General features: G+C 42.9%; 1 protein-coding gene across 3 annotated transcripts; it reads right to left on the bottom strand.

Moving 5' to 3' along the window:
* Nucleotides 1-223: 223 nt before the first annotated feature.
* Nucleotides 224-23660, bottom strand: SLC45A2 (solute carrier family 45 member 2). Of its 3 annotated transcripts, none has more exons than XM_048292625.1 (7): nt 22875-23660; nt 21610-21786; nt 14061-14263; nt 9615-9758; nt 8275-8398; nt 7245-7450; nt 224-3404 (listed from the first exon to the last, which is right to left on the bottom strand). In XM_048292625.1, the coding sequence occupies exons 1-7, from the start codon at nt 23311-23313 to the stop codon at nt 3180-3182; spliced, it is 1518 nt and encodes a 505-aa protein (XP_048148582.1). In that variant the 5' UTR covers nt 23314-23660; the 3' UTR covers nt 224-3179. The 3 variants fall into 3 exon arrangements, with proteins under 3 accessions (XP_048148582.1, XP_048148581.1, XP_048148583.1); XM_048292624.1 differs by having other exon boundaries at nt 14061-14368; nt 22875-23656; XM_048292626.1 differs by lacking the exon at nt 21610-21786 and having other exon boundaries at nt 14061-14368; nt 22875-23658.
* Between the last annotated feature and the right edge of the window lie 938 nt (nt 23661-24598).

The following is a 24598-nucleotide window of genomic DNA, read 5'->3' as shown; positions in this document are numbered from 1 at the left end:
AGCTTCGAGAAGAGGTGACTGAGAGGTTGTGGAGTCTCCGTCACTGGAGACATTCAAGAACTGCCTGGACACAATCCTGTGCCGTGTGCTCTGGGATGGCCCTGCTTGAGCAAGGAGGTTGGACCGGATGACCCACTGTGGGCTCCTCCAGCCTGACCCACTCTGGGATTGTGTGCGGTTCATCTAAGTGTATCATTTGCATAAACATAATACAGAGACGATCTTCTTTTATTTGATTTTATGTATATGGAAATAAAACCAGACGAGAAAGATCAGGCACAGGGTACTTATAACTTTATACTCATATCATGGCTATAAAAGTTGATGTTAAGTACAATAAATGATCATATTGATGGCTCAAGTCCACAACTAATGTAAAAGCACAGAAAAGGCAGAACTTCTTAAATTAACAGCATTACAGTACAATCCTTCAACACCTTCAACATTTTTAACATTTTAGCATTTCTATTGCTGAAATAAATATTTTATCCCCTTTCATGTATTAGTAACATTTTATATTAGTAACATATATTAGTAACATTTCTATTGCTAGAAGAAATACTTTTTTACTCCCCTTTTATGAGTTAGGAACATTTTATATTGTTTTCAGTAACACTTGAGATACATTTTCAACTTCAGAATGAGCACCATCATAATTTTTTTTTGTTCAGACACTGTTTTCCACATTGTATATACGTTTTTATCAGTTTGCTATTTCTAACAAAAACTCATAAAAATACCGTTTTGAAGTCCTGGGAACAATATAGGATGTTTTTATGGAGATTTGCAGAGAAAAGATGACTTTAATGTTTCTGTCTTCTGTAGTACACAGTGGGCTTTAAAGGGAAAGATCATGAGATCATGAGAAATGATAATATGAGTTCCTGAAACAATTTTCTCTGAATAAATTTGTAAATAAAAGCACTGATATACACAATGGACCCCCCTCTCTCCTCTCTGCAGGTTCAGAACCCTTCTTACATTGCCACAGATCTATGGTCACTTTGTGGGCCTGAATCAATGCCAGTGTTCTCTTTGTGTAACAGAACAGAGACGACATTGACCATTTAAATGTTAATGTTCCAATGGTGTTAAAAAAATTGGTGTCAAAAAAATATTGACAAAGACATAGGTAAACATTGCAAAATTTCTTTCTCAGCCTCACAGTGGAATCAAAGCTTTATGACCTCAGCTCTTGGTGCACAGGCTTATGTGGTGCAGTCCTATAAAACCAGATCACCTCCTCCTTTATCTGTTTTTATGGCTCCACAGATTCCTTGCTCTTCCCTTGAAAAATTGTCCTCCCAGGAGATATGGAGTTAATGGAAGTTAGTGAGTTAATGATGGCATAAAGCTAATTGAGAAGACAACAATCCTTCATCTTCTGGCTTCCTCCTGTTTGTCCCAGTTGAGGCCCTTGTGCTCCAGCCATCTCAGTGCCTGCAAACTCTTTCAAACACAGTCCAGGGGCTCTGTCTTCTCAGGTTTTCTCTTTTTTCTCTTGCATGCATGTGAAATGAAGAAACACAAACCAAAAGAAACCATAAAATGTGGTTTCTTCAAAAGGCAGGATGAAGATGCTGTAGTGAGGTTTACCACGCGCTGAGCCCCTTTTGGGACCTACAGTGGAGACACAGTCATCACTAAGAAAAGGCATCTGAGGCTCCCACAGGCTTGTTAAAATTAATAAGAATTTACCTAAGGGAAAATTGGTTTTCCTGAGAATATGTGACTCACTCTATTCTTGAAAACATAAAAAGAGGGTGAAGCTGATGCATCTCTGCAGAGGTACTTGATGCTCAAATCTAACCATTTATTTGTGATGTTGTCAGTTCGTATCTTGCAGAGCTGCTAAGGAGCTGATTAAGCTCAACACTGCATTTCTTTGAACAGTGTTGATTATACATGTGCAACATTAAGGACAAAAACAACCATAAACACCATACTCGTCCATAGTCTCTCAATGTTCATTAACAATATTGCATTAGCAGATGGCTTCATGTGGCTTAACATATAACATAGTGGATGGATATGACACTTTTCAGGACAGAGGAAGCACAGCATAAATACAGTATATTGCTTTCACAAACACAGGCTTTTCAAAACTCTGGCAATATTATAAAATAACAATGAAGCTTCATATGCAATTAAATACAAATAACTGAGCTTATGTATTTACTGTGCAATAACTCCTAATAGTGCTTTGCAGAACTGAATTTATTTACAATATTCTGTAAAGAGCAAATGCTCTTTCAGTCAAAGAATGAAGGAAAACAGAGAAAAGAGAGATGCTACTTTAAGGTAAATGCTGTCATATCCAATATCAAGATTTATGTGGTGTTTAACCATCCATCAAATTGTTACGTTGGCCAAGTGTATTTTTTCAATTACAGCATCAAAATTGAGAGGCCGCTTTTTAAAGAAGGAGGAAATGGCAGTTGTTTCCCACAGACAGGTTTTTAGGTACCTACGCATGGATGTGCAAAGCAGCCTTAGGTAGACTTTCCTGACAAGCCCAGCCAGTACTTTCACTTCATTTATACAGAAGCAGAAGGATCCAGTACAAAACAATTGCTTTACAGTGATGCTCTTAAAAAACAGGCTTCAATCTTTTATACATTTCAGTCATTTTTCACACCCAAATCTGCTTTTGACAGTAGCTGGTAAGTAACTGATCCCATTTAGCAGTACAACTAATCACAACAGAACTGCACCCTGAGTGACCTCTGACACCTGTTTGAATCTCCTGCAGCTTTTGACTACTGGAGGGAACAGCCCCCAGCTTAACACACTTGAAAAACAAGATAAATAAAAACTTTATTCCTAACTCTGTCCTTTTATATTACTTCAATTTATCACATACTTCATCTATTAACGTTCACAAATTGGTAATGAGGAGTTTTGTAATGACTCCCAGGGTAGAGCATCAAAACACCGTGGGCACACACACCATCACATGTCACAGCATGTGAACACACTGGGGGTGTGTGTATATCTGAGGCATTAGGTAACCAGTTTTATCAAGTCTCCATTTCATAAAGCTCTGGAATTGCAACTGATCCAAGGAGGTAAGACAGGACGATGTGCCAGCAGTGTCAGCACAGAAACAGCACCGGTCCTACTGACCCAGAAAGAAAACGCTCCCCTGGGGAGATTTCTTGCAGTTGCTCCTTGCAGTCCTAGTCCACGTAGCGAACACAGAAAGCCAAGAAGCAGCAGCCAATCAGTGCCACTGTGGATGCTGAAATCATGGTGACGGCACTGCCAGCAACACTAACCAGGGGCCCCAGGCCCACACCGAGGATGATCTGGGCCAGCTGGACCATGCAGGTGAGAGCAGCACAGTCAATGCCTTTCCCTCTCCCGTGCTCCCCTGCTTGCTCCCCTTCCTGCAGCTTCAGGCTCTGCAAAGAAGCACAGAACAAACCCCAGTGAAACGGGACAGTGTCAGCAACATTCAACTCTTGGCCAGTGCACTGTTACAGCCCCAGGGGCAGCAGGACAGGTTGATACCTCTCTGATTCCATTCTTGTACCAGAGAGGCTACAGAGGTTATCACAGAGATTTACAGGTAACAATGAGTTTTCCAAGCTTCCACCAAATTGTCCAGATTTTCTCATCTGCATTTTTTCCCTCTATCCCTTAAGAAAGTAATTGAAACTTGCCCAGAAGTATTACACTTTTTTTTCAAGTTCCTGTCAATTTGAGCTCTATCAAACTGATGTTTAACAGGTCATCCTGTCATGGATAATTTAGATCTGACTCACAGCTGAAAGAGCCATACTATTATATTATCGAAGAATCATCATAGAATCATAGAATGGTTTGTTTTGGAAGGAACCTTAAAAAATCATCAAGTTCCAATTCCCTTGTTGTGGGCAGGGACACTTTCCATTAGACCAGGGCTTTTAAGTGTACACCCAGCCTGGCCTTAAACGCTTCCGGGCATGGGGATCCAAAACTCCTCTGGACAACCTGATCCAGTGCTTTACCCCCCTCACAGTAAAGAATTCTTTCCTAATATCTAACCTAAATTTACTCTCTCTAAATTTGAAGCCATTCCCCCTTGTCCTATTACTATGTGCCCTTGTGAAAAGCCCCTCTCCATCTTCCTTGCAAGCTCCCTTCAGGTACTGGAAGGCCACAATTAGGTCACTCCTCTTCTCCAGGCTGAACAATCCCAGTTCTCTCAGCCTTTCCTCATAGCAGAGGTGCTCCAGCCCTCTGATCATCTTGGTGGCCTCCTCTGGACTGGCTCCAGCAGGTCCCTGTCCCTCCTGTGCTGGGACCCCAGAGCTGGATGCAGTGCTCCAGGTGGGTCTCAGCAGAGCCGAGCAGAGGGGCAGAATCCCCTCCCTCCCCTGCTGCCCACGGGGCTCTGGATGCAGCCCAGGACACGTTTGGCTCTCTGGGCTGTGAGTGCCATGGCCGGGGCATGTCCAGCCTCTCACCCACAGCACCTCCAAGTTCTTCTGGGCAGGGCTGCTCTGGGTCTGTTCATGCCCAGCCTGTGCTGGTACTGGGGGTTGCCCTGAACCAGGTGCAGCACCAGCACTTGGTCTTGTTAAACCTCATGATGTTCCCATGGGCCCACTCCTTGAGCATATCCAGGTCCCTCTGGATGGCATCCTGTCCTTCAGGTGTGTTAAACACACCTCACAGCTTGGTGTCACCTGCAAACTTGCTGAGGGTGCACTCAATCACTTCATCCATGTCATTAATGAAGAGATTAAATCACACTGGTCCCAATACAGACCCCTGAGGGCACCGCTTGTCATTGGTGTCTATTTCAATACTGACTCGTTGACTGCTACCCTCTGGATGTGACCATCCAACCACCTTCTTATCCAACAGTCCACTCATCAAATTCATCTTTTCAATTTAGAGGGAAGGATGTTGTGAGGAACCATGTCCAAAGGCCTTACAGTAGTGCTGATGTGCCCCACACACATACAGGCAAGTATGTGCTCAAAGTTATGGCTCAAAGCACGTAAAGGAATTCAGTATTAAAATACAAATATAATACTTTAATTGATGGGGATGAAAGCAACCTGAAAACAGACATGCAGACTAGGGTTCTTCTGCACTGCTGAGGACACCTGTTAACTACTAATTATCTGTGTATCTGCTTTGATATATATAGCAGAGCAAAAACCTTCATTTATTCTGTGAAAGTATCTTGCATATTAGCACCCTGTGAGGCTGGTGGATCACTGGAACAGGTTAACCAGAGGGGTTGTGGAGTCTCTATGCTTGGAATTATTCAAACCAGACCAGACATGACTTGAGGGAGCTTGCTCCATCTGCCTTGAGCATGGTCTACATGATCTCTGGTGGTCCCTTCCTCCAGGAACGAATTATTCTGTTTTATTGGGAAATTATGTGATAATTTACATATTTATTTTCTTCCTGCATAGGCTGTTAAATGGAGGAGGTTTTATTCCAGCAACAAGAGGTTCCCACACTGTAGGCCAGCTGCACTGCTGTGTTCTGGTATCCAAATGCTCTTGGCCATTAAGATGCTTTTTGCTTTTGCAAACCCTATTACCTTGCCTTTGAGCCACACAAAGCTCACAAGTACTGGAGACAAACAGTCTCTTCCTAATCCAGTAGAAAAAAATTGAATTTGCTAGGGAACAGCAGCACAGTACAGGAGCTGAAATGGCAGCATTATAAAACACAGCACATGATTTTGGTAGAGTGTATAGTGAGGGAAAATGTCTGCTCCTTGTTCTGAAATGACTAAGTCCCAATTTTAGACACTTGTTAAAATAAATTATATCTATTTTTCCAGGCTGTTCCCAGTGTTCCTATGTGGCAGTAGTTCTGACCACAAATACATGAATCTGTAAATGAACGCAACCTTGTGCTTGATGTTTCCTCTGATGTTTTCTTCCTATCCTATTTATAGAAAATTGGAGCTAAACCTCAATCCATTAATATAAAATCTAACATAGAATTATATATCATTTAACATCTGTCATACCAAGTACCATACACCAAACAAGAATTGGTTGTCTTACAAGTAACACATGAATATTGGCCTAGTAAGTATAAAGTTTATGCACACTTCAGTATATTTTATTTCACTTATGTCTTGGAACAGACTAAAATTTTCATTTACTCCTCCTCTCTGAGTTGGCTGACCTGAGGTTAAAATTGAGATCTCACCCTAACCTGGGCTCATTCCCTGTCCTTTGTTTTATGTTTATAAAACATCATGATCATTCTCTGTTAGAAGGAGCAAAGAAATGAACTGAAAAATTGGGAATCAGATATATGAAATATTTAACTACTTTGAGACATCCTCCTAGCATTCAGTAGAATAATTAAAGGGTTTTCTTGCATTCATCATTCAGAGGGTGCTGGTGAAAGTTGTACAGAACGGTAGGACATGTTCTCCAGCACTTGATCTGGACCTGTGCTGGTTTCAACTATGTTTCTATATGGTTTTCCAATAGTTCAACATTACCTTTATTAATTTCTTCAGATATCCCAAGACATACTGAGAACTTTTCCTAATTTTTCCCAACTCTCCTTAATCTTTTTTGTTTCCAACTATTTCACTAACTTAAGAGACTTGAGAGAACTTTTCCATTAAAAAACTCAACACTTTACAATACATGAAGATCCTGCTGTGCCCAGTAACATGATACAAGGTGTGCAAGTTTTTCCAGATTTTCCTTGGAAACAGGATTTAATGCCGTGGAGGACAAAAACCCAACCCCAGACATTTAGAAAGATAATGAGAACGTGGTATATGATTTAATACTGAACTATATAAAATTGTTTCTACTAGAATGTCATGTGTTTATTAGCTAAGAGCTTTAGTAACACTTTGCAGTTAACTGAAAATTCCGACAGCCTTTACAGGATTGTTGTTCGCCTCAGGCTCTCAGAAGTCAAGCCTTTGCCAACATGGCTGGAAGGAAGGATATAAGAAAGGTAGCAGCTGAAGGCAACACAAGAGATAAGCCCTGTTACCTGCTTACTGCCTGAACACATACTGTGATTGGCTTAGTTTCAGATGTGATGATAAATAATTATTTGTTTTATCACAGACCTGTTTGGAGAGTTTGGAGCTGGGATGTTAACTCTCTCTGTCAGAAACCTTCCGTTCATGTGTTATAATAGCTCAAAATTAAAATTCAAAGCTGCTCACCATTTGTGTCCAGTTTACCCCCAAAACAGATTGAACAGACACAGACAGATATACTTAATGCTTCTTGAGACATTGCACTCACTTCTTCTTCCCTGTGGTACTCTGCAATGAGGTGGAATGGCACTGTGTACAGTGTGCTGGACATGACTCCAAAGAGTGAACAGAGAACCAGGGCAGAGTAGATGTTGGGAAACAAACCAATTAGTCCAGTACCCAGTCCAAAAAGTAGGTATCCAATGAAATAAAGTCCCTTTAATCCTATGTATGGCAGAAGGACTTTCTGCAAATCTGCGAAAAGAAAGCAAAAATACTGGTAAGATTAAAAAAAACAGGTCACATTTTATCAGTGAGTTCCTTTTAAGGGATTGTGTTTTGTAAAATGCTGTGATGGAGATAAGGATTTTGGAAATTACCTCAAATTATTGTAGGTATAAACTTGCCAAAGAATACTTGCCCACACCACCCAGAGCTCAACCTGCAGCTCGCACTCCAGCTGCACCCAGACATACTTGTGCTGAATAGATGTTCCTCCACAGGAAGGGCACACAGAAATACCTGCAGTTAAGCTCCAAAGGTGAAAACATTTCCCTCAAGCCTCTTCTAGATGCTCAAATCGACCCCCAAAATGCTACTTGTTTGAATTTTCAGATCACAAGTAGTTTTTTTAATCCTTGGGAAGAGTTATGGTGAAATCTCTCTGGGGAGCTGTGCTAGGATGTTTACACGTAATTTTGGAGAGCAAGCTTCAAGCTTCTGGCAAGAACTTCTGCATGGGGAGTGCAGATGGGGAGAGGCCACCTTTGAGAGCCTACAGCTGTGGCACTGCTAGGTGAAAGAGCATCTAAGAATTTAGGCTGGCAGTTAATTTCAGGATAATTTTAAGTGTTCAGGGTCAGTTCATGTGCAGAACAATGTGTTAGTCTCAAACTGACCCCTCATCATGTGGTCAGGAACTGTTTGTTTTAAGACAGGAATTTCTAACAATGCTGAGAATGTAACATTCCCTAAAGCTTTAATGTAGAAAAAAATCCAGGTAATTTGGCATCCCTTTATGGTTTTTAAACAATGGCAAATAGTAAACATGGTGGTGTAGTTCATTTGTGGGTACTTACAAGAATAGATCGATGAAGAAATTGCATTGATGCACAGTCCCCAGCATCCCATCTCTACCCCTGTTTTGTAGGTAAGATAGAGTGTGGAGTTGTGAGGTGCATAAGGATTACCTTGGTATATAACCTGAAAGAGACCACAAAAGTCACAGAAGGCAAGGATGGCTGCATGGATAGAATGTCTCCTTCTTGCAGGAACAGGGCCCCATGCCTGGTAGGGAGCACCCAAGAAATCTGTTAAGCAGTGTCCTAACCACTCATTTGTAATTCTCCAGTTTTCACACTCACATCTCATGGACTATCACATCCCAGGGTCTGCCTCATTTATTACCCTCTGCCTTTTCCTGGACTGTTCATTGTCTCATTTGCTCTTTTATCCTTTGGGTGTCTCACTGCCAACTAACTTTCTCTCTCCACTTCTGCCTTCTCGCCTTAGCCTTTCTTTCCCTTATTTATCTACTTTTTTTTTGTTTGTTTGCTTTCTCTTTCAGGTTTACCTCAGCACACTCATTTTTCCACACAGTTGTTGTCTTATTCAGTTCTTTTTCTAGACAAGCAAAACTTTTTTCTTTCAGTTGCTCATCTATGCTGCAGGGAAAAAAAACCTCCCGCTTGCCTTGCCTACAGAGACAAGAAAGGCAAGGAAATGGGAACACTGTGTGGAAACCACAGAAGAACAGGGAGTGGCAGTGAGTGGGTTTGTGCCAGGAGGATACTAGTACTCCGGAAGAAAGGAGGCATGTCCATATAGGCAGGAATCACTGTCAAGGACATACAGTCTCTGGGAATGGCATGGAAAAGGGACTACTGGATATTGTGAAGGCAAACAGTTCCTGGCAAAAGGGACTCAGGACAGACAAATGCAAGAAGATAAAAGCTTTCTGCTACCAAGTAGCTCCCTGTGTGCAAAGAGCTGCATGGCCTGAGGCCAGGGAGGCTGCAGAGCAGGTAAGGGGCTTTGTGTGTATGCTGCACACACACCAGGACAAGGCCATCTGCATCCAAGCATTGCCCCAGTTAGAAAACCTGCCCATCTCAGAGCAGCTCCAAAGCCAAACCAGAAAATGGATGTGTTTGGACCAGCTCTGAGAGCTTCACTTGGAACAGTTAGACACTAATGGCCCTACGAACACTAAAGGTTTTTCCCAGTGATTACACAGACAGGCTCCGAACAAGGCCTTGACCTTAATTAGCTGGTTTAAAAAAACTGTTGTTGAGCCATCCAGATATAAATGGCTCTGACACCAGTGTAATTTCCTCAGGATAGTAACACCATTTCATTTCTTTTTGATGGAGGAGGAGTTGCTACAAGGAAGGAGAAGCAAGAGGATTTTATGCTTTACCTGTCCCATGAAATCTGTGAAGAAGAGCATGTTGGACAGGAAAGCCATCCATCCAAAAAGGTGGCTCACACACAGACAGCGATAGTGGGATGGCATGCTTAAAAGTGTCTTCAAGAGTGATTTAAGGGTCATCTGCCTTTTTTCCTAAAAGCAAATATTCAAGAATAATACAGTATTATTGCTCTGAAATTTTGAAATACTGAAATAGCTGACAGAAAATGAAGAAGGCCTTAGTATCTTTTCATTGCTAAACTTCCAGTCTTCTCTTTTTTGCTAGGAAGGGTTGCTTGTGTACTGAATTTCCTTCAGTTTATAAAATTCCCAGAAACTACAGAAGAGATGGAGTATACCAACAAGAATGTAATAGTTCTTGCTGTTATAATCAGTAGGGTGATTATTTACATGTAGAACCAAAGGGAAATTTTCTGCCAAAGCAGATTCAGAAAAGTAATTAAAAAAACATTTAAAAAACGCCCAACAAACCAACAACAGAAACAACCAAAGCCAAAAGTTATTTCTTTATAGAGACCATCAGCTTTGCATTGAAAATTTAAAGCTGCCACAGAAAAAAGTTATGCTCAAAATACTTCCTGAAAATTAAAATGTATCAGTTGTGGATATCTGAGCATTTCTGAGACCTTACTCCCATTCTGTTCTATTTTCTATGCTGAATTCCCTATGAAACTTATTTTTCAAGGGAAACTTCTATCTCTTCAGGCATATGATGACATTTCCACTGTGCACTGTCCTCCCTTCCATGAAGCAGGGAGAAGCTGTGGTTCATCATGGTAGCACACAGAGAATGTGAGCTCCAGCATCTAAACACCTCATACCATGGGTGTAATGGTATGGGAGCAATAAGTCATTTCACAATCAAAACTTAACTGGTGCTGGTTAACAAATCTCACTGATGAGGATAACCAAATTTTCTCACCACCTTCAATGCCCCACATTATTTCCCTCCTCGTCTCAGTCCTGTGCCCCGAAACTCTCAGTTTCTTTTCCAGTCACATTCATCAGATCATTTGTATTACTTTTTTTTGTTGACTACTGTAGGTGCGCTTGATATCAGGTATTTTGACATGTAATTCTTCCTGCATTAAAGCTCCTGCATAGTTCTGTGTTTTTAAAGAAAAAGAAAGATAGTATTTTAACTGTGCATGATGGAACACTTCCAGTTTTCTCTCGTAATGTTTGGAGACAACAGTGCTGGGAGAGATGGTAAGGGAAGAAGTACATCATGAAATGTGGAAGAACTGAAAAAGTTATGCTAATTACTGGAAATTACTGGAGTGAATCTTGTCTTCAATTTGCTGTAAGATGTCACTTTTTCCTTTCTTCCTTCAGTGTTGTACTTACTTTTCACAATTCTACTTTCCTTTGAACTAGGCTATGCTGCAAGCTACTCTATGAATAATCACCACATATAAAGTTGGAAAATACTTTGCTTCCATGTCAGGTTTTTAATCCTCATAGGAATGCCAAAATTCAAGTTGCTGACTTTCACCTTGGACTGTATGTTGTCCAAACCCCTTGGAATTTCTCTTGGCATCACTGTCTTTTTTAAACAGGGTAAGTTTTATATTCTTCTACAAATATAAAAAGAAAACAAACAAAAAAATTCCAGATTGACTGATTAGTGTTATTTCAAGGATAATTATTATCGTTTGACTTGACTTAATTTAGTTTGCAATTCTTCCACTTTCTTTAGTTTTTTTAAAAATAGCCTTTCCAATCAAAGTTTTAAGATAAGGTCATGGAACTACAAAAGACACTGCAGTGATTACAAACAATAATTTGACAGCTAGATAGAAATGCTTTCTTTCTATTTAGATAGTCCAGAGAGTGGAAATGGAAACTAGAAGTGTTTAATGCACACATTCAAAACTATCAGCACACAAACTGCATGCTAATTTAAATAATGTGCTGAAGCTTGGTTCTGTTTAAGCACCTTATCTTTCAAAAGCTCACAACACCAAACAAACGCTAAAAAAATCACTACAACTCAGGGCATAAGATGATTCATAAGAATACAGAAGAAGCAGTATGATGTTGCTGCCTGCCCCCGAGGTGCAGCCCAGCCCCGGAGCTGGCCAGGCATGTCTGGATTTGTTTCAACCATGTGCTCTGAATCCCCTTTGTTCCAAGCGCGGATAAAACTTGAAAGTAGCACGGGCTCCCCCGAAACAGAGTCCGATTGGCTGATAACCCGGCTTCGCTCCTGCCCTCCCCTCTCCCTTCCCCCGAGAAAGTCGGCTTCGCCCCTCATGCTCCTGCCTCCCTTCTGCGAACAGCTTCTCCTGTCTCTCTCGGGACAGGAGGAATAAGGAAACAGGATTTAAAGGAACAGAGTTTGGGCTGTATTTCTACCTCTTTGCTTCTGCTTTTGACATTAGCTTTACAGCTGTCACTTGCTACATTTTGGAGCCACCGAGTCGCTGGATTGCCCGTGCAGTCTCTCTAGGCAGCTCAGGGCTTTCCAAGGCACAGAATGGTGAGCCAGACGACTGAGCAAGCTGGCAGCATTTCGTCAATATGACTTGGGTTTTATGGCAGTGGACCCTGAATAATTTGGCACTATGCAAAAGAACACAGGGCTAATTGCTTTGTGTGTCTGGTCATACTGTAACAGGTCAAATCTCATTAATAATCATGTTAGCTATTAGCATGTGAGAGCATAGGCCTTAATTTAGAACAAATAGGGCCATGATGCCCGCAATAAAAAAAAGAGACAGAAAAAGAGGAAGCCAAACCATTTCTTCAAGGAAGTGATTACAGTAATGAATGAACTCAGCAAACATGTGCCACAGGAGACAGATCATTAAAGCAGAGAGTGTCTCGAATTCATACACAATCAGGCACATCAAAGAAACATGAGACTGATCAAAGCACTGGGGACTCTCACAGGCTGCCCATCCTAATCAGAGAGAAGGGCAACGGCACAGGCTTGCCCACAGTGGACGCCACAGCTTCACCTCAGGTGTCAGACATTACTCACTCAGTGGAATTATTTCTTGCCAAGGCAGAGGCTACCCAAAACCACAATTGGTCCCCTACTTCCACTGCATCACTCTCTCATCTTCTTTTGCCTTCTTTTTTTTTTAGAACCTGCATTGTCCAAGCAGCCAATGACACTCAGCATCTCTAACAATTTGGAGGATGCTCAGAGTGAACAGCACTGGTGAAGGATGCTGGCTGCTCAAGTTGGCCTGCAGTGGCCAACTGAAGCTGAGACAGCATCACAGTGTTCCTGTCAGATTCTCCCCATAACTGTTGCCTTGCTGTCTGCCCCACTCTGTGTTTGCCTGGCATTCTCATCAGGCAGTGCTCATCTCATATGTCTTGCATCTGGTGTAATAATACTTTTCTTCAGGTTAGAAATACCAAGTGCTATTATAAAACAAATTACAAATAGTAAAAGATAATAAATCCCTTTTATTTATAAATTAAACAAGAGTATTGCTTTCTTTCTTATAACCATTTGCACATGCTTAAACGTTTTACCTGATTTATCAAACCTTTGCATCAGTGTATCAGGGATGGATAATGCCAAGAGACCAAAAGTGAAATTAAAATGAGAAGCAACTGTGTCACCACTATTTTGTTATACTTTGCTTACCTAGGGTACCATGAGATAGCCGTGAGCATTTCTAGCACTAGGAGTCATCAACAAAACAGTAAAAATTATCATCTGTTCCCAAGACCATTCTAGAAGTGGGCTCCCCAGATATTTTTCTGGTAGATTCACCTTTTCCTAGGTGCCTTAGGTTGAAGAAATCTCCCATAAAAATGCATCAGAAACAAAATAACAGTGAGAATTTAAAAGTACTCACTATTCGCTTGCATCTCAAAGTTTTTCCAAAGACACTGCTACAATATCACTCAAAATAAAACTAAAACTCTGGTAGCAAGGTATAACGTCTGTAGAAGCAACAATTTTAAACACATTAGTACTCAATGAAATGTTGAGCAGCAGAAAACCCAAATGTTTACTAGAGAGGGAATGCACATTTCACATGTACTATGTACAAAATTGTGTGGACTTCAGTGGGAATTAGAGACGTACATCAAAGATTAATAGTCTGTAGTCTTTGTCCACAATATTATGATAATTCTGTCAAGACTATAGGACAAAGTAGATCCTATTTACAAAATTCACATGAGGAGGATATCAAGAGACTGACATAGAGCAGAAAACCAAACCATGTTCTCCCTCATCCCTGCCAATTGATCAAAGCATCAGAATTAGCCTCTTGCTGGCAATACTTTCTAAAGAAAAAAAATAAAAAGAAAAAAAAAGCAAGCAGGATTTCTCCTGTCTCTGTATCCTGGTGGAAGGTTCTTTTCTGTGCATGTGAAAGGACTCCATTACAAACAATCAGCATTAGCTAATTAAGGGGTCTCCAAGGATGCAGATACATCCTATAAAATCATCTCTGCACTCACCGCACATTTCCCTGGCTTGGCTGCAGCCTTTATTTCGGTACATGTTGATTTTAAGTAACCATTCTTGATTTCCTCCTCAATGGAGTTGTATTGATGGGGCTCAGTCACTTCCAACAAGAACTTTGTCTCTTCGTGTTCGTGTCTGAATGGGACTTCAGGAATACTGCACAGATGTACGGTAAGGCAGATTATGAAAACCAAGGCTGCAAACAAGAAGATCACCTGGAATTCTGATGCCAAGGTATATCCTAGTATAGTTTGACCCCAATCCATAGCACCTGTCAGGTAACCCAGGGCTCCTCCCAAACCTACAATGGTGGGGGAAAAAAAAGAAAAAAAAAAAAGGTGTGCTGGCATTGATAAAATAAACAAATGAACAAACATAATACCCTCAACATCCCCTCTAGACATGATGGAATAATCACTCTTCAGATATTTATCACAAGAAATAGGAATACTGAGATAATGACAGACATAAGCAGTTACTAAAACATCTCTTGAAAAATCTTCTCAGATCTGGTAGGCAGAGCTCTCCAGAAATTGCCTGAACATACAGCAACATAGGGTCCATCTCCTTTTTTGACTCTTTGAAGCTTTATTTTCTTTGAAATGATAAACAGTACAAGTAGAACTGAGTAAAATCCTACTGAAATTTATGTGGTTTTTTTTTTTAATTTCACAGAACAAACACTTCTTAAATTATATTGAGACCATCTATAGTTTAGAATTTGTAAAATGTATTTTATTTAGCTTAGTCCAAACATAAATGCTGCCTCCATGGGAAATTTTTTAAAAAGGGAATAAACCCAAAAGCATTGTTTTGTAGTTATACAAACCCAAGTACCTCATCACTTGGAAAAGAAAACAGAAAGGATCAAATATAAGTGTGTAATCCCATTTACTAATTCTGTCAGAAAAAGTAGACTAAAAGGTAAAATGAGACTGCTACTTTGTGCCTTGAAGTTAATAAACCCAGCTTTCAGTCAGTTTGGTTTTCTTACAATTTCTTCTCTTTGTTGTAAGTGCACACAAAGATGCACAGGGAAGTACCCTCTGTTACATCCAATACAGAGCTCTGGTAGGGGTGGCACCTTTGTAGACTCCTGACACCTTGTTAACCAGGTGGCTCTGGTGGATGGATGTGTGGGAGCTCCACAGGATAGCAACTTTTCAAGGACTTGGAAGCATTTCTGCTCCTCTGCTTAGGAGAACTGATGACAATGTACAGCAGAACCCCTCACCTAACAAAAACTAACAGCACCTACACTTGCTTTCCCAGCAAAACACAGGATTTTGATTTCATTCTGGGCTTTCTGTACTGTTTCCCCCTCCTGGGTCTGATTATGACCCTTCTTCATCGTGTCCTGTGGCATTTCATAGGGGACTGTATCCTTGCTTGTTCTCATAAAAAAAATTACGCTATTAACAACTTTTTAAAGAAAATCTACACTACATTGTTTCAGTGTATGTTTGCAGAGAGAATGTTTGACATTTGAGGTTGTCTTTGCATGCTGTTTTGTAAAAAAAAGGATCATGATATTGGAATGAAGCCCAAATATTGTGTGTTGGATGTGTGCACTCTTTCTTCCACTTGTGTAAGTTGCCATGGGTTTCATAATTGCAAAGCTATCATGTTCAAACCCCAAACTGAAAGCAAACTGGAGAGTAAAATCTTAGAAATATTAAGTACAAAAAGAAGGAACTGAAGTGGGGAAAATAAATAATATCTAAAATAGAAAGTAGAAAAGAAATGGGAAGATTGCTGTTTGTGTCTAACTGGGATAAAATATCAGGGAATGATAAATACAAACAGTCGGGAATGGATATTAAGATCAGATTTTAGGGAAAACTAATGCCAAGGTGTATTGGGTTGAACCTGAGTTGATGGACAGTCTTTTAGACTAATGACGGTTCTCACAATTTACATATTTAAACCGTACGGAAAGGCGGGAATTGCCTTTTGTCCCAGCTCGCCTGCTGGAAGGTGGGGGGGGCCCCGAGCCTCCAGGCCCCGCCGGACTGGGCCGGGGCCACTGCCCCTTCCCCCCTTTCCCAACACTGCGGCCTGCGGCACGGACCCTGGGTCGCTGCGGGGGGACTGTTCCAGAGCCACAGGCAGCTCAAACCAGCCATGGACTGCCACACAGCTAAACCCAGCCATGGACTGCTCACAGCTAAACCCAGCCATGGACTGCTCACAGCTCAAACCAGCCATGGACTGCTCACAGCTCAAACCAGCCATGGACTGGCACACAGCTAAACCAGCCATGGACTGCCACACAGCTCAACCCAGCCATGGACTGCTCACAGCTAAAACCAGCCATGGACTGCTCACAGCTCAAACCAGCCATGGACTGCTCACAGCTAAACCCAGCCATGGACTGCTCACAGCTCAAACCAGCCATGGACTGCTCACAGCTAAACCCAGCCATGGACTGCTCACAGCTCAAACCAGCCATGGACTGCTCACAGCTAAACCCAGCCATGGACTGCTCACATCTAAAACCAGCCATGGACTGCTCACAGCTAAACCCAGCCATGGACTGCCACACAGCTAAACCCAGCCATGGACTGCTCACAGCTAAACCCAGCCATGGACTGCTCACAGCTCAAACCAGCCATGGACTGGCACACAGCTAAAACCAGCCATGGACTGGCACAGCTAAACCAGCCATGGACTGCCACACAGCTCAACCCAGCCATGGACTGCTCACAGCTAAAACCAGCCATGGACTGCTCACAGCTCAAACCAGCCATGGACTGCTCACAGCTAAACCCAGCCATGGACTGCTCACAGCTAAAACCAGCCATGGACTGGCACACAGCTAAAACCAGCCATGGACTGGCACAGCTAAACCAGCCATGGACTGCCACACAGCTAAACCCAGCCATGGACTGCCACAGCTAAACCAGCCATGGACTGCTCACAGCTCAAACCAGCCATGGACTGGCACACAGCTAAAACCAGCCATGGACTGCCACACAGCTAAACCCAGCCATGGACTGCTGCACAGCTAAACCCAGCCATGGACTGTCACACAGCTAAACCCAGCCATGGACTGTCACACAGCTAAACCCAGCCATGGACTGTCACACCGCTAAACCCAGCCATGGACTGCCACACAGCTAAAACCAGCCATGGACTGCTCACAGCTCAAACCAGCCATGGACTGCTCACAGCTAAACCCAGCCATGGACTGCTCACAGCTAAACCCAGCCATGGACTGGCACACAGCTAAAACCAGCCATGGACTGGCACAGCTAAAACCAGCCATGGACTGCTCATAGCTAAACCCAGCCATGGACTGCCACAGCTAAACCCAGCCATGGACTGCTGCACAGCTAAACCCAGCCAAGGACTGCTCACAGCTAAACCCAGCCATGGACTGCTCACAGCTAAACCCAGCCATGGACTGCTGCACAGCTAAACCCAGCCAAGGACTGCTCACATCTAAAACCAGCCATGGACTGGCACACAGCTAAACCCAGCCATGGACTGCCACACAGCTCAAACCAGCCATGGACTGGCACAGCTAAACCCAGCCATGGACTGCCACACGGCTCAACCCAGCCATGGACTGCTCACAGCTAAAACCAGCCATGGACTGCTCACAGCTAAACCAGCCATGGACTGCCACACAGCTAAACCCAGTCATGGACTGCTCACAGCTAAACCCAGCCATGGACTGCCACAGCTAAACCAGCCATGGACTGCTCACAGCTAAAACCAGCCATGGACTGCTCACATCTAAAACCAGCCATGGACTGGCACAGCTAAACCCAGCCATGGACCGCCGCACAGCTAAACCCAGTCATGGACTGCTCACAGCTAAACCCAGCCATGGACTGCCACAGCTAAACCAGCCATGGACTGCTCACAGCTAAACCCAGCCATGGACTGCTCACAGCTAAAACCAGCCATGGACTGCTCACATCTAAAACCAGCCATGGACTGGCACACAGCTAAACCCAGCCATGGACTGCCACACAGCTAAACCCAGCCATGGACTGCCACACAGCTCAAACCAGCCATGGACTGCTCACAGCTAAACCCAGCCATGGACTGCCACACAGCTAAACCAGCCATGGACTGCTCACAGCTAAAACCAGCCATGGACTGCTCACATCTAAAACCAGCCATGGACTGGCACAGCTAAACCCAGCCATGGACTGCCACACAGCTAAACCCAGCCATGGACTGCCACAGCTAAACCAGCCATGGACTGCTCACAGCTAAACCCAGCCATGGACTGCTCACAGCTAAACCCAGCCATGGACTGCTCACAGCTAAACCCAGCCGTGGACTGCTCACAGCTAAAACCAGCCAGCGTGGCTTCTGGGGATAGGCGGGTCCCTCTCCTCTCCATGCAGAGCCGGCGGAGTCAACGGGAGCCGGCAGAGCCTCCTGTCTGCAGCCAGCACACTCCGTGCTGAACTGAAGAAGACACCACGCAGCCAGCAGCACAGAGGGAGCGAGACTTCCTCCACCGTAAAGCCTGAACAAGAACGCTCTTCAACATGGTGGCTTCAGAGTCAGAGAGAAAGAGAAAGTGAGTCCCGTGAGACGGAGCTGAGCATGGCAACGGGAGAAAAGAGGGCGGTGCCGCGATTCTCACGCGTAGCTAAAAAACCTTCTTGCATGCTGTGGTAAGAAACTGTAATATCAAAACCTGTTTGTCTCTTTAATCCATTTGAAGTACATGGGGGGATGAAGAATTCACGTGTGGCCTGTGAAGATTGTGAAGAGTGCCTATGCCAAGCTATATAGAAGCAGTGAGAGGCTTTTAGAGACTTGTGGCGAAGAAAGCCTTTGTGTGCAGGCCAAAATAACTCATCCTTAAAAAGATTAATAACCCCATGTGATGGCCCATGTTTTGCAGTGTGAAGGAACTGTGAGATTTTTCATGAGAGAGATCTTTTACACCACAGCAGGTTGTTTGTTTCCAGGCAGGTCTGCTGTTGGTGGCAGTTTGGGAACCACGCGCAGCTGAAGAAAACCCTTTTTTCCTTAAGCATAAGAGAGAGACTTTTCAAGAACTGCAACACTGACTAACATCCCATGTTCTGTTATCCTTTGTGCGAGTTGGGTAAAAGGAGAGAAGTGCTGGAAGGTGGGGGGGGGGGGTTGCTTTAATTTCTTGTTATTTCTCTTTACTTCTAATTCTATTAGTAATAAAACTCTTTCATTGTACTGCAACTGTTTAAGGTTTGTGCCTGCTTTTTTTTTTCCTAATTCTTATCTCACAGAAGGAAAATAAGTAAGTAATGAATATTTTTAACCAAAACCACTACACTTAATTGGTGTTTCTGCCCAGTTTACGAACTCAACCCGCTACACAAGGCCAGGGAATTGCTGGAGCAGAGTGACTTGGGAGGCTGTAGAACTCCAGTCAAGGGAGGATTTCAACACCAGACTGGAGAATTTTCAATTAGGAAGGGTTAAAATATTGATGAACTTGCTATAGAGAGCTCAGGGTGCTGGACCAAGTAATGCACTCTGCCCCAGTCTTTTTTCATACTATTTGTCCCACATCCCTTTTCACAGCTCAGTGCACAAACGAAACAGCTAAATCTGCAGCTTCAAATCTTCAAATTTGGAGACTTTTTAGTATCATCCAAAAAAAAGGCAACCAGAGTTGTGCTGAATATATATAGAGACTCACTCCTCTCTATGTCCAAACAAGTGATGCTTTAAAATTTTATCTGTCATTTTCTAATGGGTCATACAGATTTCATTCCCATGTGGCTTTAAGCTTCCCTCATAATCTGTGTTCCTGGACACAGGTATTTCTTGTGTCCAAAATTGGCCTGTTGTCAGTAGCTACTACACCTCCCTCCTTGAGCAGAGTAACTGCTACTGAATCTATGTGTCTCTGCTCTTGGTGGGGGCTCAGAAGCCACAAAAATCTGTGACTAAGACTGCATGACTTCTCATGTAGTCTGCTTTTTGTCTAGTGCTTTCACAGAGACTGCTCTCAGACATGGCAGGAGGCTGCTCCAGAGTCTCTTCACAGGTACACAGCCTTAGGTGTCTACCCTGTGCATTTCCCCAACACAGGGCTCACATTGTACAGATGATTTCATAGAATCAGGGGTTGGAATAGACCTTAGAGATCACCCAGCCCCAACCATCCTGCATTTGGCAGTGACACCTTGCACTAGACCAGGCTGCTCAAGGCCTTATCCAATCTGGCCTTGAACACTGACAGGGTTGTGGCATCCACAACCTCCCTGGACAACCTAATCCTGTGCATCACCACTGATGCCTTTTCCTGGTCTTAAAATCAAGAGTCAAACACAGTTAGAAGTTGAAAAGGGATTTTACCTTGGTAGTTATTTTAAGGATCCTTAGGTGCACACGTCCAGGTCGAATGCACCGAAATGCACACTACGGTGCCTCCCAAAAGATCGGGTATAGCATTATAGGTTTTACTAATTAGCGTATCTATCAAAGATTCCCCAATGAGAGGCTCAAGTGAGACCCCCTCCCCAAGGAACCTTCCCCTGGATGGTTCTATCTTAGTTTACAGAATGTGTTCTGGAGAGGACCTTGGGGTCTGGGGCACACTGATCCCTAGCTATGAAGCTTCTAAAATGTTTAGTCTCTTAGCTTGACAAACAAGTCCAAGAATGTAGGGAAAAAGCACTAAGAATACAGAGGTTGTAAAAAGGTGTAACGGGTATAAAAGAAAAGGCAAAAATCGTCACAGGGAAGAATTTCTTCCTAAGATCCAGCCTAAATTTCCCCTCATCTTCCTAAAGAAGACTCCCTCTCCAGCTTCCCTGTGGCCCCCCTTCAGACACAGGAAGGTTCCTATGAGGTCTCCACACAACCTTTTCTTCAGGATGAACAGCCCCAACTTTCTCAGCCTGTCTCATAAGAGAGGTGCTTCAGTCCCCTTATCAACTTCATGGCCCTCCTTTGGATTTGTTCCAACAGTTTTGTGTCCTTCTGTAACTCGGCAGCATTCCAAACATGTACAAAGGCCAATGAAGCTGTTAACTTCATTTGCAAGAACTTGCACTGAACTACTTGGGCCTATTCTGTGGGAGTTGTGAATTTCTGAATTTTACACAGAACTCCTGTTTCTGTACAGCGCATACTGGTGCATTGCTGAAGAGTGAAAGTAAATTGGTTTGTGCAGCTCTTGTTCCATGTCACATGCTGAATCAAAAATGTTATTTTTATATGCAGTAGCAATGAAATGAGTTACATCCAGTGATTTTTGCCTCACCAAAAACTTGGAAAAAAACCAAAACAAACTGAACAAACACTACTTCACTTTTACAATAACTAACTACTCTTCCTTAAATCATGTCTGTGTTGCTGTCATTGTTTACGCCAGCAGCTTTTTGCAGAATTCTTGTAGCAGAAATCACAAGTTGCTGTTCTCTGGAGCAGTGAAAACCCAGCAACAAAAGACTCGTGACTGAAGTGCAGGATCAGATGATCAGTTCATTCAAGATTAGAAACACAGTGAGGATAAAATCCATGCAATTACCTTCCTCTCCTTTGAGAGGTAGGGAGGAAAAGAAGGGATCTGAGTACCTGTAAAGAGGGCGTGGTAATGCAGACCCTTCTCTTTATCCTGATGAGAGCAGACATCAAATAAATACGCTTTGATGGGACCATCAATAAAATCAGCTGCAAAATCAAAAAGTACTACTCCCAGCATGGTAATGACTATTGCCCAGGTCCGCTGCTTGTCTTTCTCATTGATGAAAGCTACAAAAAGAAAAACACCCTCATTCTGACAGCAATAGCACCATGTTCTGCAAGACCAAATTTTGTTTTTCCTTATATCTCAAAATCTAAACAATGACTGGTTATGCAATAGTGACACCAGAATCTCATCAGAGAAGCAGGAGAGCTGAGTCTGTGAAGTGCTGAGCTGGGCTAGGTTGACTTACTGCCTTGAGTCAGCACGTGCTCAGAATGCTCCAAGCTCCATGACCAAGTGCATCACTATCCTTAGTCTACTCCATTACACCTTCAAGGCAGGCTCTGGTAGCCTAACACATGCATTTTGCAGTAGTTTTTGGTTTATTCTATTTGTCCCACCCTTATATTGCTTTAGATAATCAAAAATTATCTGCAACATCTCTTTCTGGGTCAATGAAATCAAGTATATTTAACACCAACAATATTCAGGAAGAGAAAATAAATCAATCCATAAAGACACACACCTCCCCCATCTGCCTAGTCAGCAACAACTTTCTATCAAGACTTTAACAAGTTACATTCCAAGCTAAAATGTAACAATAGGCATGCCACCCCATTTGATTTTGCATGTTTCAGCTGCAACAGTTTCCAGGCAGTTACGGATCTCTGTTTTTACCTGCACAACACAGGTCTAAGTCAAATCAGTGCTGCAATAATTTAAGTGTTAGTATTTTGAATACTAATCCATCTAAAATAGGGATGAACAGGGATTCCGTTTGGATATGTATTACATCACAAAAACAATACTATAATTTAAGCAAACAAGGTAGATCTTAATTCATAAAAACTTCTAAGGCCTAAGCAAATCTTTACCTGCAGGAGCTTATCAGGCAACCAAACCAACATACAACAGACTGTAATCACATGCACAAACTACAGAACACTGTGTACAGGGTACATAACATGCAGTGTTAGATTTGAGTGCATACAAAGATTCCAGTGCTCCCCAGCTCTTTCAGTGCTCCCAAGTCACATGATACCAAATTTTAACAGTGCATTTTAAGAAGGAAAAAAGGAACCCCTCTCTTTTCTCTGATACAAAAGGCTAGGATGAGTTTTCTATGTCAGCATAACACATACCCCTCACTCACCTGAGATCATCACGTCCCCATTGAGGTACAAAGCCATGCCTAACAGCATTATGATGCCCAGACACAGAATGTAAGGTCGCCTCCTGCCCCAGCAACAGGTGCAGTGATCACTGGCTGAACCTACCACAGGCTGTAGCACAAAGCCCAGTATAGGGCTGATGAGCCACACGAGGCTGTAGAGGCTCTTGGGCAGCCCTACACTGAGCAGCACCGGAGTGACAAAGGCGGCCTCCACGGCATAGCAGAACTCCCGGCCAAACATGGCCATGCTGTGCATGACCAGCCTTCCCATCGCCCGCTTCTTTGGCACCACTGCTCCAGTCCTCATCACTGACTGCCCCGGAGCTTCCTGCTTCTCTCTGGTGCTGTCCATGTTGGCCTTGGCCACTTCAGAGGTGGGTGGAAGAGCCTTGTGGAAGCTCTCTTTCGTTAAGGTCATTGCTCCGGCTGCAAGCAGCGCCGCAGTGAGCTGGTGCTGCCTGCTCCGGCTGACATGGGGCCCAGATCATATGCCGGGTGGGATCGGTCTGTGCTGGGGGAGGGACTCACATACTTTCATGGCTCTGCGATCACAAGTTATGCCAGGAAGGGGGTGGGGAAGTGTGTGTTCACATTCGCAGATCTGAGTCTTTAGGTGTCTGCACTGCTCCCAACTCTCCACAACTGAGGAATTACTGTTTATGCATGAAGCGCACATACAACAGGACCATACATCACATGGTCCAGACGCAGGATTAGCCTGACACAAAGCTGTTCCTCTTGTTGTAAGATCTTGCTGTAAGACATCAGCAATACCAGTAATCTACTCCTTGTCTTTCCGTTCAGCAAACATGAGCATAAGACAGAGTGACCATTCCCTGCTGACTGAACTGGGAGGAAAATCTGTATCTATCTGGAAGAGGATTTCAGTGCACTTCATGAGGCTGAGTAAGTGAACCTATCCATCGCCCTTGAGCATTAGAGGCAGATATAAATCTTGACAGAAATCTGTCAATCAGCAACTGATAAGTACTATTTTGTATCTGCTGTGTACTGCCCTCAAAAGAATTGATTATTTTCTTGGTTTCTGAAAACAACGGATATTAGGATCACTTAGACATGGGTTTTTTAAACAGTCTTACCTGCCAGGGGAAGGCCTTAAGGAAAACCTGTAGCGACATTACTCAAACTGTAGCTTTCAGGATTGGGCACCTGAGTGAGGCAGCTGATCCAACCTACACTGAAGCAACATGAGGTTTTAAATTGATGTCAGTAATTTCAGTTTCAAAACTTTTGTACAATGGAAATAACATTTGACAACGCTGATTTTTCTCCAACACAATCAGATACATCTGGGACTAAGAAAATTGTCAAATCCTCTGGTAACAGTGTATAATATTCAGTAACTTACACTAGACTGATGATCAGCTGGAAACTTAAGGTGCTTTTGCCGATGGTTTAGACAACTTGCCAGGACGTACCAGATAACTCATGCTTCCAGGCAAGTATTTATGTAGTAGAATGTAAAAGGTTTTTTTATGGTAATAATGTTGACATTTTTGCCATGACACATGTAAAATGAGCTAAAGTACACCTCAGCTTTGGAAGCCTTTGTAACCAACAAACCAATCTTCAGCGAAACATAGACAAAATTATCAAAAAACCCCAAGCCTTCATGTCATAATTCCTCACACACTGGACTACAGAATACTGTATTAATGCCATATAACTAATTCTTTTTAAAA

The sequence above is a fragment of the Corvus hawaiiensis genome, chromosome Z (assembly GCF_020740725.1).
Source record: "Corvus hawaiiensis isolate bCorHaw1 chromosome Z, bCorHaw1.pri.cur, whole genome shotgun sequence".
Classification (NCBI taxonomy): domain Eukaryota; kingdom Metazoa; phylum Chordata; class Aves; order Passeriformes; family Corvidae; genus Corvus; species Corvus hawaiiensis.
Note: the sequence above shows the minus strand (reverse complement) of the source record. Positions and strands in the feature narration are given on the sequence as shown.

What these genes read in the sequence shown, in the direction of transcription:
- SLC45A2 (XM_048292624.1), bottom strand. Translation starts at nt 23,313, where the DNA reads ATGACCTTAACGAAAGAGAGCTTCCACAAGGCTCTTCCACCCACCTCT. An exon ending in TGGGGACGTGATGATCTCAG is followed by an intron (nt 21,787 to 22,874) that starts GTGAGTGAGGGG and finishes TTCTTTTTGTAG; the next exon opens with CTTTCATCAATGAGAAAGAC. An exon ending in TTACCACGCCCTCTTTACAG is followed by an intron (nt 14,369 to 21,609) that starts GTACTCAGATCC and finishes CCACCATTGTAG; the next exon opens with GTTTGGGAGGAGCCCTGGGT.